Source organism: Poecilia formosa, unplaced genomic scaffold (assembly GCF_000485575.1).
Source record: "Poecilia formosa unplaced genomic scaffold, Poecilia_formosa-5.1.2 Scaffold468, whole genome shotgun sequence".
NCBI classification, from domain to species: domain Eukaryota; kingdom Metazoa; phylum Chordata; class Actinopteri; order Cyprinodontiformes; family Poeciliidae; genus Poecilia; species Poecilia formosa.
The window spans coordinates 200345-214532 of NW_006800407.1; the positions used below are offsets into that span (position 1 = coordinate 200345).

Consider the following 14188-nt stretch of genomic DNA (forward strand, 5'->3'; position numbering starts at 1 on the left):
CATTTCAAATTGAGCATCCAGTCAACATGGCTTTTGCTCAATCTGTTGTTGGTGTCCTATTTACTGAAAAGAACTGCAAAAAGGATGATTTGCTTGACGTTAGCTCTGAGGACAAGAATGATGACTCTGAAGCCTCTACTAATGCTTTGGTAATGCAGACCACAGATGAATGTGCTTTTGCCAGTGGTCCCAAAAACCAAATGAACCTGGAAATGGAAACTTTCTCAGAGGATGAGGAGGTCGCTTTTGACACATTCAGTGTTCCTGGTCTCAAGATGAGTGCAGGTGTGGAAGCTGGCTTAGTGGTTGAGCAAGAAACCACAAAAACAGAAAATATGTTGACGGGTTTCGAAGAAATCCTTGATTATTTTACTAACTATTTAGTTCAAGACGATTTACTTCAGTACCTCACTGAGGGCGAAACTGACAGCGAGGATGAACAATCCAGTGATGAATCCTATCCAGACTCTCTTCTAGATTTGATGTTCACACTGGATGAACTTAGTGTCTCCTCTGTGGATGAATTACAAGATGACACAGATTGTTTCTACACAGCAGACGACGATGAAAGCCCAATAAATTCTCTTCTTGATCCAACCATGTACTTCTGCAGGTTTTCCAACGACTTCAATAACTGTTGGATAAACGCCACATTGCAGAGTATTTTGAACCTGAGTATTACCAGGAGGTTTATGGCTCAGAGTCCTGAAGAGATTTTTGGAGCTTTGTCAGGAGCTCCACTGTGTGCCAGCCTTTTCTATACAGCCATGCACCAGCCGGGAAAATACTTTTCCCCAGAAGAAATTATCCAAGTTCTGTTGGAAGTAATTGAAATTATAGATTCAGAAAACTTGATACAACACAACGACCTAACAAACTTTTTGTTAACTATTTTAAACTGGCTTAACCCATGTGGCATTAACTCACTTTGTGTGGTGTACACAGTTGCTGCTTGTGAAGGATGTCAGGAGTCTTATCAGGACATCTGGGAGCTCGGTCCCATTGTTCGTCTGCCAGTTCCTCTACCATATGACAGTACCACTTCTCTCCTTCACCGTTGGGCTTCTGAGATCTATGCAAAATGTTGTGACATCTGCTACTCCAACTTAAAGAGAAAATACTTCCTCAACCACACTGATGTGATAGCCCTGTATCTGAAACGGTCAGACAGCCAGGAGGATCTAAGACTTCCTGTGATTCCCAGTTTGACTATTGACATTCCTGTAAAAACTGGAACACTGTTGTACCGTCTGTCCTCGGTCATTTGCCACCAGTCTACAAGTTGTCTGCTTGGCCACTTTTACACATATCTGATGTGTGGAGAACTGGTGTATAAGGCTGAGGATGACCGGATAACAATTTCAGATGTAGATTGTGCACCTGACATTTGCCATAACGGGTTTATCTACATCTATGAGAAGTACACAGAAAGACATGATGAATTTAGTGTTGGGCTTAAGGTGACCACACCAACAAATACACCAACAATGACAGAACTTGGAAAGGACCTAAAAACTTTGACCTATCCCAACTCTCAAATAGATGAAACCGTCACAAAGAACAAACTTAGTGCCTGTTTTGAAGGGGAATAAATAAACATGGAAACCACAGCAAATATTACAAGTCCTAGAGAGCTGAATGAGACGTATTGTTACACCCATGACATTAGTGCGAAGGTCGGAAGTACAATGGAGGATAAAAAGGGCATTATAGGCGATGAAAGCAATGTCAGAACTACAGAAAACCTAATGGATATTAATAGCTCTAGAGATAAAAGTCTTGTGGTCCACCCAGATCTGAATGAATGAATAAAGAAATAAAGATAAAAAACAGAAAAAAAAAAAAAGCTAACAAATAAATATGATTGAGGCTCCAAGGTGGCGCAGTAAGGCCCCGGCTGTTCTGAGCCTCAGCTGGGGCCTTTCTGAGTTTGCATGTTCTCCCCGTGCATGCATGGGTTCTCTCCGGGTACTCCGGCTTCCTCCTGCAGTTCAAAAGCACGACTGTTAGGTTAATTTGCCACTCTTTATTGCCTTTGGGTGTGGATGTGTTCATGCTTTATTTTGTTTCATTAATTTCTTGGAGAAAAAAAATTATTTCTCAAAACAACAACAAAAAAAAAACAGTTTCAAAGTATGTGGCTTCTTTCTTGGAAATAAGAGAAAAACTAATATAAAAGAACAACAACACATATTAATTAAATAGCAAAAACAACCCTGTTCGAACCAATGAAAAAAGTGATTATGTCAGGGTTTGATTTGTAGATACTAGTTTTATTATTATTCTGTATTCTTTACTCTCATTGATTGAATCAGCCTTGTTTCTGTTTCACCTTAGTTCTGTTATTCTTAGTAATTCTAGTTTATTATTCTTTGTTTCTAGTTATTCATTGCTATGTTTAGATTTATTCTCTTAGTTTCCTTATTTGCTCTCTCTCCCCTCACACCTGCAACCAGTTAGCTAACCAGCCCAGGTCTATTGTTCCAGTTTTCATCATCACAGTATTTAAACACATCTCCTGCTCTCACTCCTTGGTGGTTCCTCCTGTTGTATCACGTTACATCCCAGGATCACTTTGTTGTCTGTCTGTCTGTCTGTCTGTCTGTCTGTCTGTCTGTCTTCTTCAAATCAGACAAAATTTGTGTCAATCAAGTAGACTATGTTTGTGCAGCAAAATGTGTTGTTTGTGCTGCTTTGGCTTTGAAGATACTGAAAGTCAAAAGGTCAACCAGCCCCTGCTCACTTTTACGAAATCAAAATGACCTTTAAACTTTCATTAACATCTTAAAAGCCAAAGCAGCACAAACATTTTTTATTTTGCTGCTTAAATGTAGTCGAGTTGATTGACACCAATTTTGTCTGATTTCAAGAAAGTGGGGGTGGAGGGTGGTTGACCTTTCATTACCTGGAAACATTTCTTAATATCTTTAAAATGATAACGGCACAAACGAAATTTTTTGCTGCACAAACGCTTGACACCAATTTTGTCTGGTTTGAAGAAAGCTTGGGGCCAACTTCACTCAGGTCTCTGAGTTCCCTGTGATTTTTGAAAGTTTTTGTTCATAATTTTTTATTAGAATTTCTTTCATCTACTTGCTGCTTCTGTTTCTCTGCATTGGGTCCACTTTAAAACCAATAAACCATGATGGATCATTTTGGTTTACTGCGAAAAGACTTCTTATATTGCAAAATAAAGAGAAGCAAAAAATGTAGCTAAGTAAAGAAAAAACAAAAATAACACAAGAACTAAACTTTTCATGAACATTAAAAACAACTGCTAAATGAGGTTAAGCGTTTCCTTTTTGGTACAGAGGCATATGTTGTATTCTGAGCCCTTATTGTTATGGTTTGTAAACATGGCCCCTGGCTTATAGCTTGAACAAGTGGCTCAATAAACAACCATGGGCTGATCCGGACAGACCTGGCAACATCCATTGCAAATGTATGGTTCCCAAAGACCAATGAGAGAACTCTTCAAAAACCACCATTTTAACAAAGTCCCTAATATTAAGAGAATAATAATCGTTAGATTCTGGCTCGTTATATTCTGGCTCGTTATATTCTCTTGTGCTCCCGGATTCTTTGATTCCATGCGTGGAAATAAAACCCACACAGAGTTAACATTCAGAGCTCCATGTCACACATTTTCAGAGTTTATTCTGACTGACATTTAAAAGTATAAAATCACATTGACAACACAGACATTTCAAACACACTAAAACAGACATTCATTTACCTGAGACAAATAGAAAAGAAGAAAGAAAGAAAGAAAGAAAGAAAGAAAGAAAGAAACAAAGAAACAAAGAAAGAAACAAAGAAACAAAGAAAGAAAAAAGGGCAAAGACATCTTTGAAGAGTTGCAAAAGCAAATCTGATTTGTTCCTCTGCGGCCCTTACTTTTATTTAAAAGGGTGTTCCCTTTTTTTTAATTTATGCAATTAAGGCGTGTTGTTCTTCTTGTATGGTTAGACCCAGTTTCAAATTACTCAGTTTGGGCAATTTTATTACCTTCTGAGACCTGTTTAATTTCAGGGCTACCGCGCTTTTCTATCTAGACAAGGGAGAGCAAAGGTCATTTAGACAAGCTCTTCTTATGCCAGTTTGAAATGTGATGTTACTCCTAACTCCTGGTTGGAACAAAGCCTCTAGTCTTCCTCCAGAGTTCAACCAAAAGGTAACCTGTCTTAAACCTATTTTATTCTCTGCCGGGAATTCCTATAAATACAGATCAGTGCAGTAATTTTAAATTGACATGAAGCCTGGTTCGCAAAGTGGTTCAGAACTTCTGCATCATCTTGGACTCCATGTAGTTGTTACTATAAAACTACAAATTAGACTACTTCAAGTCATGTTAATTTTAACTAACTGGTATTCTACTAATTAAATTACAATTATGTGTTGTTAATTTGTTTGTCCTTAAGTTTTAGTGTCTCTCTGAGGGAGATGACTTGAGATGTCTCCTCGCTCCCTGCTCATCTGAGACATGGCCTTTGTGCCAGTTCATTTATGACGTGGTTCCTTCCTGATAACAGACATTCTTCTCTGCAGGCCCTCTAAGATGTTATCTAAAGGACTCTTGCTTAATCCACTATTTTACATGTCGTAAGATTTAACTGTATTAAACACTAAGAATATTTATTTTCCTCAACACTAACCGCAGTCTGAAAAATAGTATTACGTAACTTGGGACAGGGTAGTTTTTTTTTTTTTGGAGATACCTTTCTTAGTGAGAGTGAGATTCATCTAGTAAGACTGAAAAAATGAAAGGGAAAATGAGTCCCTCTCCAAGAGCGAGTTTATCCGACTTGTATGTTTTTTTTTTACTAATATGTGAGAAATAAGAGCCACCCCATGCTGTCCAAAGTTGGGAACCCAATAAAGAGAGTAAAAATACGTAGACCTGTAGACGTGTAAATATTTTGAATGTTCGACAACAAAGGTGGTTATTACGAAATAGTTTAAAGAAACAGATGGCAGCGCCTTCATGAAGTCACAATCTCCAAACTTCTTCAACAATCCTTGTCTTTAGTCTTAAAATAATGAAATTAAAAATCATACAGTTTTTAGTTTCATAGTGTTTAGGAGATCACCGTTCCTCTTTAAAAAAAAAATACCGACTCCTATGTTTTCGAACGTTTCCATGATTTTTTTTTTTTCTTCTCACGAGATTTGGCAACTGTGTCCACTTCCTGTCACCAGCCGTTCGCAGCCATGATGGTGAGTTTCTTCTTTTCCTCGCCCTCTTTCTTGTTTTTGTGTAGTTTTTTTAAGCTTGGTGGTGGCCCGCACCGTGATATACACTTGCAGTAATTCCTTTCAGCTCGAGCTGCGGTTAAAATAACTGTGTGTTTGTTTGTGCCTCTGCAGCAGGAAGGGCTGGACGACGGACCCGACTTCCTCTCCGAGGAGGACCGGGGAGTGAGTGCCCTCCTTCTGCCTGTCTGTCTTTGTACCAATGAATCTGTTCGCCTGCCCAACTATATGTTCCAGTATGCCCTTTGATAGACTTGTTGTTCTTGTTCAACTCAGCTTAACCACTGAATTTTAATTAATAAATTTTAGCCTTGCTAGCCGTCCAGGCTAATGTTAGCTTCATGCTAACTGGTTTACCGTCTGTCAGTTGTGGTCAGACTGGTTACCACTGCCGAGAGTCAAAATAAAGACAGTGGCTGATGGGCCTCTAGCTTTACATGCTAACACAGCTAAAGAGATGGCTAACAGTTCGCTGGGGTGTTCGGTTCTTTTTTTTATTTTGAACTGACATGATCGGTTTGTGCTATCCTGTTCACAATCAGGCTGTCACATGACTTGACACACCTCTCCTCTTTGTGTTTCTTCTGTATTTTTTTTCGTTTTTACTTAAAAGAAGATCCTAGTATGTTGTCACTGGTTTACTTTTAAACATCATTATCCAGCACAGTGGAAAATGTGCACCAGACACTTTACCTACTGTGGGAACGGATTCATTTTCCAGTGAAGTATATCTATAGACGTGGGATTTGGCCCCTATCTTAGCTTTTCTTAAAGCAGAAGTTCCAACTTCTGACCCACAAAATAAAAATGTAAGAGGCTCTTGACCCTGACTCTTTAGTTGAGACTTCAAGCATTTTGAGTCATTTAAAAAAATGGTATATTGATTACACAATCAGCATCAAGTCAAAAACAACAACAAAAAAGACGTGAATAAATAAAAATAGCATGTTGCTTAATATGTTATCTTTGCCAATCAACCTTATTTAAAAAGGGACCATGTACAGCTCAAACATAAATGTCACCATTCGATGCACTGTTTCAGAATCTAACAGAAGCTAATTTGACATAAGTTTTAAGAACTGGAAATGTGTAATGGTGACAAAACCTGACAATTTATTGTTTTATCCATGTTTTTCAAGGTGAAATAAGAGAAGTGTGTTTGTGAACCAGTCAAATTGAATTTTGTTCTTTTCTTTCATCCTGATTAAGTCTGTCGCAGTAAGCAATTAATCGCATAATAAAATTAAGATTGATCATTTCAATTCTTATGATTAATAGTTTCTGAAGGAAAATTTTATTTAGAGACTAGTTGTAAGTAGTGTGTACTTGTGTTTTGGTGTCATGTTCTACTTTGGATAGTTTATGTGTTTTCCAGTTCCAGTGTGATGTTTTCTTTACAAAATTAAAGTTTATTGGTCTTTGACAGGGGGTATTTGCATTATTGTGCCATTGTCAATACTTTACTTCAAAATGGTCTCAAAACTAATATAAACTCAAAAATATTATCATTTATTGCAATAACTTCTGGGACAATTTATCGTCCAGCAAAATTTTTTGTCAGGATGTTAAACTTGATGAAATGGCTAATACTGTTCTTTTTAGTTTATGTTCACCAAAAAGTGTTTGCAATTTGTTTTTTCATATTTTAATCAAGAAATATCAACAGTAAAAGATGGCATGTGGGTTGTAGCCACAAACTCCCAGTTTGATGCAGGTGGATCTCAGGGCTCTGTACCTCTCAGCCTTCAGGTTGACCCGACAGTCGTGGTTTTGTATGCTTTGTGTCGTCCTGCAGCCGCGAGCGGTAAATGTGGATCTGGAGATGGACGCCACGCTACAGGTGGACATTTCTGACGCGCTCAGTGAGAGGGACAAGGTGAAGTTTACCGTCCACACCAAGGTGAGACGCACATCATTTTATTCCCTCACCCTCACTCCCCTGCAGTGGCTGCTTGATTGTGTCAGGATAAGTCATGCGCTCCATGTTTCCACAGAGTACGCTCCCCAACTTCAAACAGAACGAGTTCTCTGTGGTCCGACAACATGAAGAGTTCATCTGGCTACACGACTCATTTGTTGAAAATGAAGACTATGCAGGATACATCGTAAGAACCACACACATTCAAACGGATGCGCTGACTTTGTTCAAATAGTGTTTAAACATCCAGTTTAACTGATTGTAGCAAATAGAGCTATTTATCAGTGTCTTGTCTTGTGTTTGGCAGATCCCTCCAGCCCCCCCCAGACCTGACTTTGATGCATCCAGAGAGAAGCTGCAGAAACTGGGGGAAGGAGAAGGATCCATGACCAAGGAGGAGTTCACCAAGATGAAGCAAGAGCTGGAGGCGTAAGTCACACACCTTCTCTGCATATTCGCACGTACTAAAGGGGCAGTGTTATGTAAAATCAACTTTTCTGAACTTGGCATAATGTTATAATGTTATTCCCATAAAAACATACCTGGAGTGTCGCCTTTATTCTTTCGTGCATGATTGAGAAATCATGCATGTTTTCTCATGCATGATTGCATTCAGCTAAAACCCCTCAGACATGCAGTTTCCAAGCTTCTCAGCTTCCGCCCCACAGAGCAGCCCTCCCCAGTCACACCTGTCTCTCAGCTCCTTCAGACTAGCCAGCAGAAATGAGCAAACACCTGGTGGAACTGTGTATCTGCTACGGTGATTATATGAGCTACTTCTCAGGACAACGCTGGTATAAACATTGTTAAAGGGTTAATAAAGCAGCCATGTTTGATGACTTCCTGAAGGTGGAGTTTCAGAAAGAACAGGCGCTTCTTAAAGAGACAGAGACCCAATCTCAAAGTCTTTTAAGTTGTATTTGATATATACATTTTTATAACAATGGAATATAACATGGTGGCTTGATTGTGATTATGAAATGGCACAGTGTGCCTGGAAAATACATAATACTGCCCTTTAAAACATGTACCTGACTGGTGTGTTTTCATCCAGAGAGTACCTGGCTATCTTTAAGAAGACCGTTGCCATGCATGAGGTCTTCCTCTGTCGTGTGGCTGCTCATCCCATCCTCAGGAAGGACCTCAATTTCCACGTCTTCTTGGAGTACAACCAGGATGTGAGTGTCAGGCACAGCTTGTACAGTGAATACTCTTAATAGGTACTAATATTTCAGAGTTGATTTATAAGCAGTAATGGGACAAGTCAGGAATAGCTGAGGAAATCCATGGCGATGCAGTGTGTGTGATCACCACCATGTTGTCCCTGACAGCTGAGTGTACGAGGAAAGAACAAGAAGGAGAAACTGGAGGATTTCTTTAAGAACGTTGTGAAGTCGGCTGATGGTGTTCTAGTGGCTGGAGTCAAGGTAAAACCAGAAGTAGAGTTCACTCCTCTTAGCTGCCTCTCATGCTCTCATGTTTGGCTTTTTATGGAAGCGTGTCGTCTCCTGCTTGTCTTTCAGGACGTCGATGATTTCTTTGAGCATGAAAAGACATTTCTACTAGAATATCACAACAGAGTCAAAGACGCTTCGGCCAAATGTGACAGAATGATCCGCTCACATAAAAGTAAGCTCGAGCCATGCAAAATCATTTAGTCATTTAGAAGTTTTCTAGATGATTGCTTCACGTTTCCATATTACTCTTTTGACCTCACCTTGGTTCTGCTGACTCCTTGAAATGTGTTAATGTGTTTTTCCACCAGTTCTTGTTTGTTCCTAGCCTTGAAAACATTGAATTAAACTGAAACTCAGGTGGTTATTTTATGGCATCTATTTTAAAGGAATATTGACATAAATATTATTTGTGTAGTTAAATTGTCCAGGCACTAACAACCTTAACAAAATCGCAGAATAAAACTGAAGGAGGATCAAACAGTAAATGAATGTGACCTTTATAATGACTAGGCGCTAGTACCAGCTGCAGTTAAGAAACTGTAAGCTCCATGGTGGAAACATCCACCTAGAAAACCAAAAAACATCTATTAGTGTTTTGTTGATGATGTTTTCCTGGCAGGGAGAGCAGGTTGAAATGCTGTCAGTGTGTTTGTGCTGTGATCGCTGTCTGATGAGTATCTCTGCCCGTTTAGATGCTGCTGATGACATGAACAGAATCGCCTCCTCTCTGTACACATTAGGAACACAGGACTCCACAGACCTCTGCAAGTATGGACAAAGCTATTTCAGGGCTCAAACAATTAAGTGGATTAATCCTGATTAATCAATTGTTGAAATAATCGTCAACAGATTTAGTAATTGATTAATCAAAAAAGGCAATTTGGTGAAAGCCCCCATAGAACATACTTAGAGCAGTAATTAAGTCAAAATTTTACAAAAAAAAAATTTACATTTTGCATTTAAGATAAAAACACCTCTGTCTGCAAATGTGTTTTAGCCAAAACTCCTGAGGTGGCGTGGTTTTAACTCCACCTGGATCTGATTTACTACAGGAATGCTGCATTAACGCATTTCAGGCAATAAAATGTTTTTCTTATCTAAAGAAGGAATTTTGCATCTTTTAATGTATTTCTAGTATTGTATACAAAAGACTTGCGTGGATAAATGTGTAGAATGTGCCAAAATTTTTATCTGATTAATCATCATAATAATTCATATATCAATTAAGATGAACGTTTTTGATGACACGCCTTCTTGCAGTTAAACATGACGCCTACTGCAGAGGCGTTTGTTCAGTTATGTTTTATTCCTTTAACTTGAGCTGTTTTAATGAAATCACATACACAACCATCCACACCCAGTTGATTTTTCAACATTTTCTGTTGCTAGAGAAAAATGTGCATCTGGATGGAAAATGGAAGATGAATTTTCTAATTCCACAATGAAATCATATCCTGACGTACCTTCTTCACATTTATATTCTGGGGGCGTCAGAATGTAACCAGCATAATGTCCCTCTGTTTTTCTTTCCTTAAGGTTTTTCCTGAAGGTATCAGAGCTATTTGAGAAAACTAGAGTAAGTGTGTCTTCATTTCCTCTCATTTCTGATCCTGGTTAAATGAGGCGTTAACATGGCCACTTGTAGGCTTGATTACAGTTGACAAGAAGTTCAGTTTGATAAAGGTTTAGTTGGAGGTGATTCGTCCTGAGGCCATGTGGTTGTTGGGTGGGAATGACGGATAGAGCTGGGTGTCATCAGCATGGCAGTGGCATGTAGCAATAGGCCTGTCATAATAAATAATAAATCAATTAATTGCATGATAAACTAAAGAAAACTCATTTACTTGATTCATCGTTTTTCTCTTTTCTTTCTCTTTTTACCAAAACTGGTCTTCAGTCTGGTGCTTTGGTTTCAATTATTCCTTTTTTGAAAGACAATTTTGTCTACAGAGACTTCAGAATTCATTTTATTTGTTGTTTCTGTTGTTTAGTTTATATATTTTGGATATTTAAAATGTCTTCCAGTTCTAATGTTTAAATGTCCATCAAAATTTAAAGTTTATTAATCTTTGAGACTGTGTTCTTGCATTATTCTTCCATCGTTACTATCATATTAGTTGAAAGTTGTCTCAAAACAACAATATTATCGTTTATGGCAACAAGCTTTGGGAAAATGTGTTATTGTGACAGGCCTATGAAATTTCAGCAATGAAATTTTTGTAGCTTTACTCCTGTGAAACATCTGAATCTTTTAAGCTCTACATATCTAAGATCATTACACAACACTCGCCTCGTGTGTGTTTTTGATGTGACAAGCAAATAACAAAAAAATGTACTTTTATAACTTGGATGTAGAATAATAGTAAAGGTAATCACTGAAACATTACTGGGAATGAATTTTTCAATGCTACTTAGAACTTTAAGAATAGTTAAACCCAGAATATGTAATAGTAATAAGCGCTGCTGTGAACGGGACCTTTACCTCAAAGTCTTTTTCCTGAAACTGATTGTTTCTGTTTTGGTTTTTGCCTTAAAGAAAATTGAGGCTCGAGTTGCAGCAGATGAAGACCTGAAGCTGGCTGACCTGCTCAAATATTACCTGAGGGAGTCACAGGCTGCTAAGGTCTGAACACATACTGACAGATGAATCACCAATAATGAGCCAGCTGAGTGAAAGTATTGATTTTCCATGTGCCACTCTGGACAGGACCTGCTGTACCGGAGGAGCCGGGGCCTGGTGGACTATGAGAACGCTAATAAAGCTCTGGATAAAGCGCGAGCTAAAAACAGAGATGTTTTACAGGCAGAGACAAACCAGCAGCTTTGCTGCCACAAGTTTGAGAAGATCTCTGAGTCTGCCAAGCAAGGTCAGTCACTGCTTTAGTGCGAATTATTGGAATTATTGTCAATTATCTTGTTAGAAACTCTGACAATGCGTCTCCTTCTGAACGTAGAGCTGATAGATTTCAAGACGAGAAGAGTGGCAGCTTTCAGGAAGAACCTGGTGGAGCTGGCAGAGCTGGAGCTCAAACATGCCAAGGTACCGACGTCACTCTGTGGTCAACTTCCAACAAAGAGTGTGGAGGAGAGTCTATGGGTTAGAGTTAGGGTCATTATTGGTCCAGTTTTGGGTTCCCTAAGGGAAAAACCCTGATGTTTTGTGGAGTAAAGTTTTATGGTTAGATGAGACAGATATTTTTATTTCCTTCCTTTGTCACTGCCACAACAGACTGAATTGTGTTTTTTATGGACTACTTGTCTGCTTGTCTCTAGGGTAACCTGCAGCTACTGCAGAGCTGTGTGGGCGTCCTGAAAGGTAACACTTAACCGTCCTGTCCTGCCTGCAGCCAGCTGGACACGCCCACTGTTAGGACGGAGCCTGTAAGAATGGACAAAACACTGAGACATGTGGACCAGAGAGACAGCTGGGGGTCAAAAATGACACGAAGTCTGTTTTCTTCATCAGTAACCAAACACAGTCTTCACCACTCTACTCACTATTCCTAAAGCCACCCATGCTTGTCCTTCTGGTTCATCATCAGAACCTCAGCACCGGCACTGGTCCTCTTGGCCGAATGCAAGCCCTGCAACACTTTTAGCGTGCTTTCAGTCTAGTCTATCACTTTAGGTATTTACTTGATTTCTCCTGAACATCCATCATTTGAAAGTCTTTATCATCACCCAGAGAACAAATCCGGTCCATCTGGGCTCTGCAGTCTGGATGTAGTTCAGCTCTCAGCTGTAGTTGGACATGTATTAGTAGTTGTGCTGAGTTTAAGCACCGTTCGAAGAACTCTTTTAAATACTCTACATGAAATAAATTCACCATATAATCTACAGATAAATGCAATGAGATGACAAATATGATTCGCTGATGTGTTCCATAATTATCCACACTATAAAACAACCTGATGCAGTATATAAAGTTACATGAACGCCACTCGAAGGTTGATAGTGAAAGCAGCATGTTGGTCTGTACTAAATGCCTCCAGTTTGTCAAATAACCATCAACTTACTAACCCAACAGTGTCTAAAGATGGCACACGGAAGTATTTTGTTAAGTGAATCAAAACAATAATTGATAAGAAAACATATCAACTAATACAGCAAACATCATTATAGGAACACAAATATGAACTATTTTTAGCTTCTCACTTTTCTTCCACTTCTGCCAGATTTTTCTCCTTACTGACGACACATATCTCGGTTGATAAATGTGTGTGTTACGCCGGGACGGTTTATCCATTTACAAAATTATTGGGAAGCAAATCAGCAAAAAGACGAAACTACTTAAACCCTGAAATGTTTCTGTTTTTGTATTATTTTACAGACAATAAGTTTGCTTGTTACCCATCATGTCCCCGTCTACATCTTCCTCCTCTGTTGTTTTGGTGACGCTTGTATGTCTGGATCTGTTTTAACGTGTTACTGCTGGTGTGTGCAGGTGGAAGCCGGCTCTTGGTTCCTGTTCTAGTTTAAGTGTCATTTAAAAGGAAAAAAAAAACTACAAAAATTTACTTGTACTTGTTTGTATTAACCAATGAATGCTAATCGTCTGTTGCTTCGGTTTGTTTTCCATTCCAGTCGATGGTGGAGCTTCAGTCTTTTTGCCTTAATGTCAGTCGTTCAGTTTAACTTTATTTTTCAAAAAAAAAATGAGAGAAAACTACATAAGATATGTTTCTGTTTTTTTTTTGTTTTTTTTCGACTTTACTGTATATGAATGTTTTTTCACTCTTATGTGACCAAAGCTTCCATTACCGATTAAAAACGTACAATTAAAAATGGAGGTGTGATGAAACAGAAAAGATTTAAATGAATGATTTTGAAATTCACATTATTTTATTTGTTTAATCTTCAGCAGGTCTGTAATCCACCCTGGTCATCCTGAGATTCAATAAAACTTTATGGACACTTTTCTTACAAGTGCTGGGTTTATATGATTTTCTAAAGACACATAATACCTGACTGTTTGGTAGTGAAATCTTCCAATCTAGTTTGTGATGTATGTAAACAAATGTGTAATTTTTTTCACCTACAAAACATGGCCAGGTAGTTTGCAAACCTAGATTGTGATATGAATGCTGTTTTTAAACATTATGGCTTCAGTTTTTTTGCTAAAGTGATAAACTGATCATAAAGAGACTAATTTAGCACAAAGAGCTTTTTTAGTTTGAAAGCATAATACAACAAAAGTCTTAAATGTTCTACCACACATGATTGGCTAACTTAATTTCTTTATAGCACATTGAAGCTGCAGAAGAGATCATCTGAATTTACTTAAGGTTGCTATAGAAATGGATGTTCCTTAAGTCATTGCCTTGTGTTATCCTCCCTCACGTATGTGTGCAGCCGACATTGCATAGCAACAAGAGATGGAGGAAATCACAGCTGAGCATGCTGCAGTTCAAAGAAAGTTTCTTGATCATGAATAACAGTAACACTTTATTTGAAGGGGGTTGAATAAGACTGTCATGACACTGTCATAAACATGACATAACACCTGTCATGAACAATAAGTCTTCATGAATATTTGTTGTCATAAAGCGTCATTCGGTAA

General features: G+C 38.5%; 1 protein-coding gene across 2 annotated transcripts; it reads left to right on the forward strand.

Moving 5' to 3' along the window:
* Positions 1 to 5115: 5115 nt before the first annotated feature.
* On the forward strand, positions 5116 to 13551 carry snx6 (sorting nexin 6). 2 transcript variants are annotated; one of them, XM_007578139.2, is made up of 14 exons: positions 5116 to 5217; positions 5368 to 5418; positions 7049 to 7153; positions 7248 to 7358; positions 7479 to 7600; positions 8226 to 8349; positions 8503 to 8598; positions 8695 to 8800; positions 9321 to 9396; positions 10165 to 10204; positions 11165 to 11251; positions 11336 to 11495; positions 11583 to 11668; positions 11902 to 13551. In XM_007578139.2, the coding sequence occupies exons 1-14, from the start codon at positions 5212 to 5214 to the stop codon at positions 11953 to 11955; spliced, it is 1224 nt and encodes a 407-aa protein (XP_007578201.1). In that variant the 5' UTR covers positions 5116 to 5211; the 3' UTR covers positions 11956 to 13551. The 2 variants fall into 2 exon arrangements, with proteins under 2 accessions (XP_007578201.1, XP_016519599.1); XM_016664113.1 differs by lacking the exons at positions 5116 to 5217; positions 5368 to 5418 and adding an exon at positions 5421 to 5489.
* The last annotated feature ends 637 nt before the right edge of the window (positions 13552 to 14188 follow it).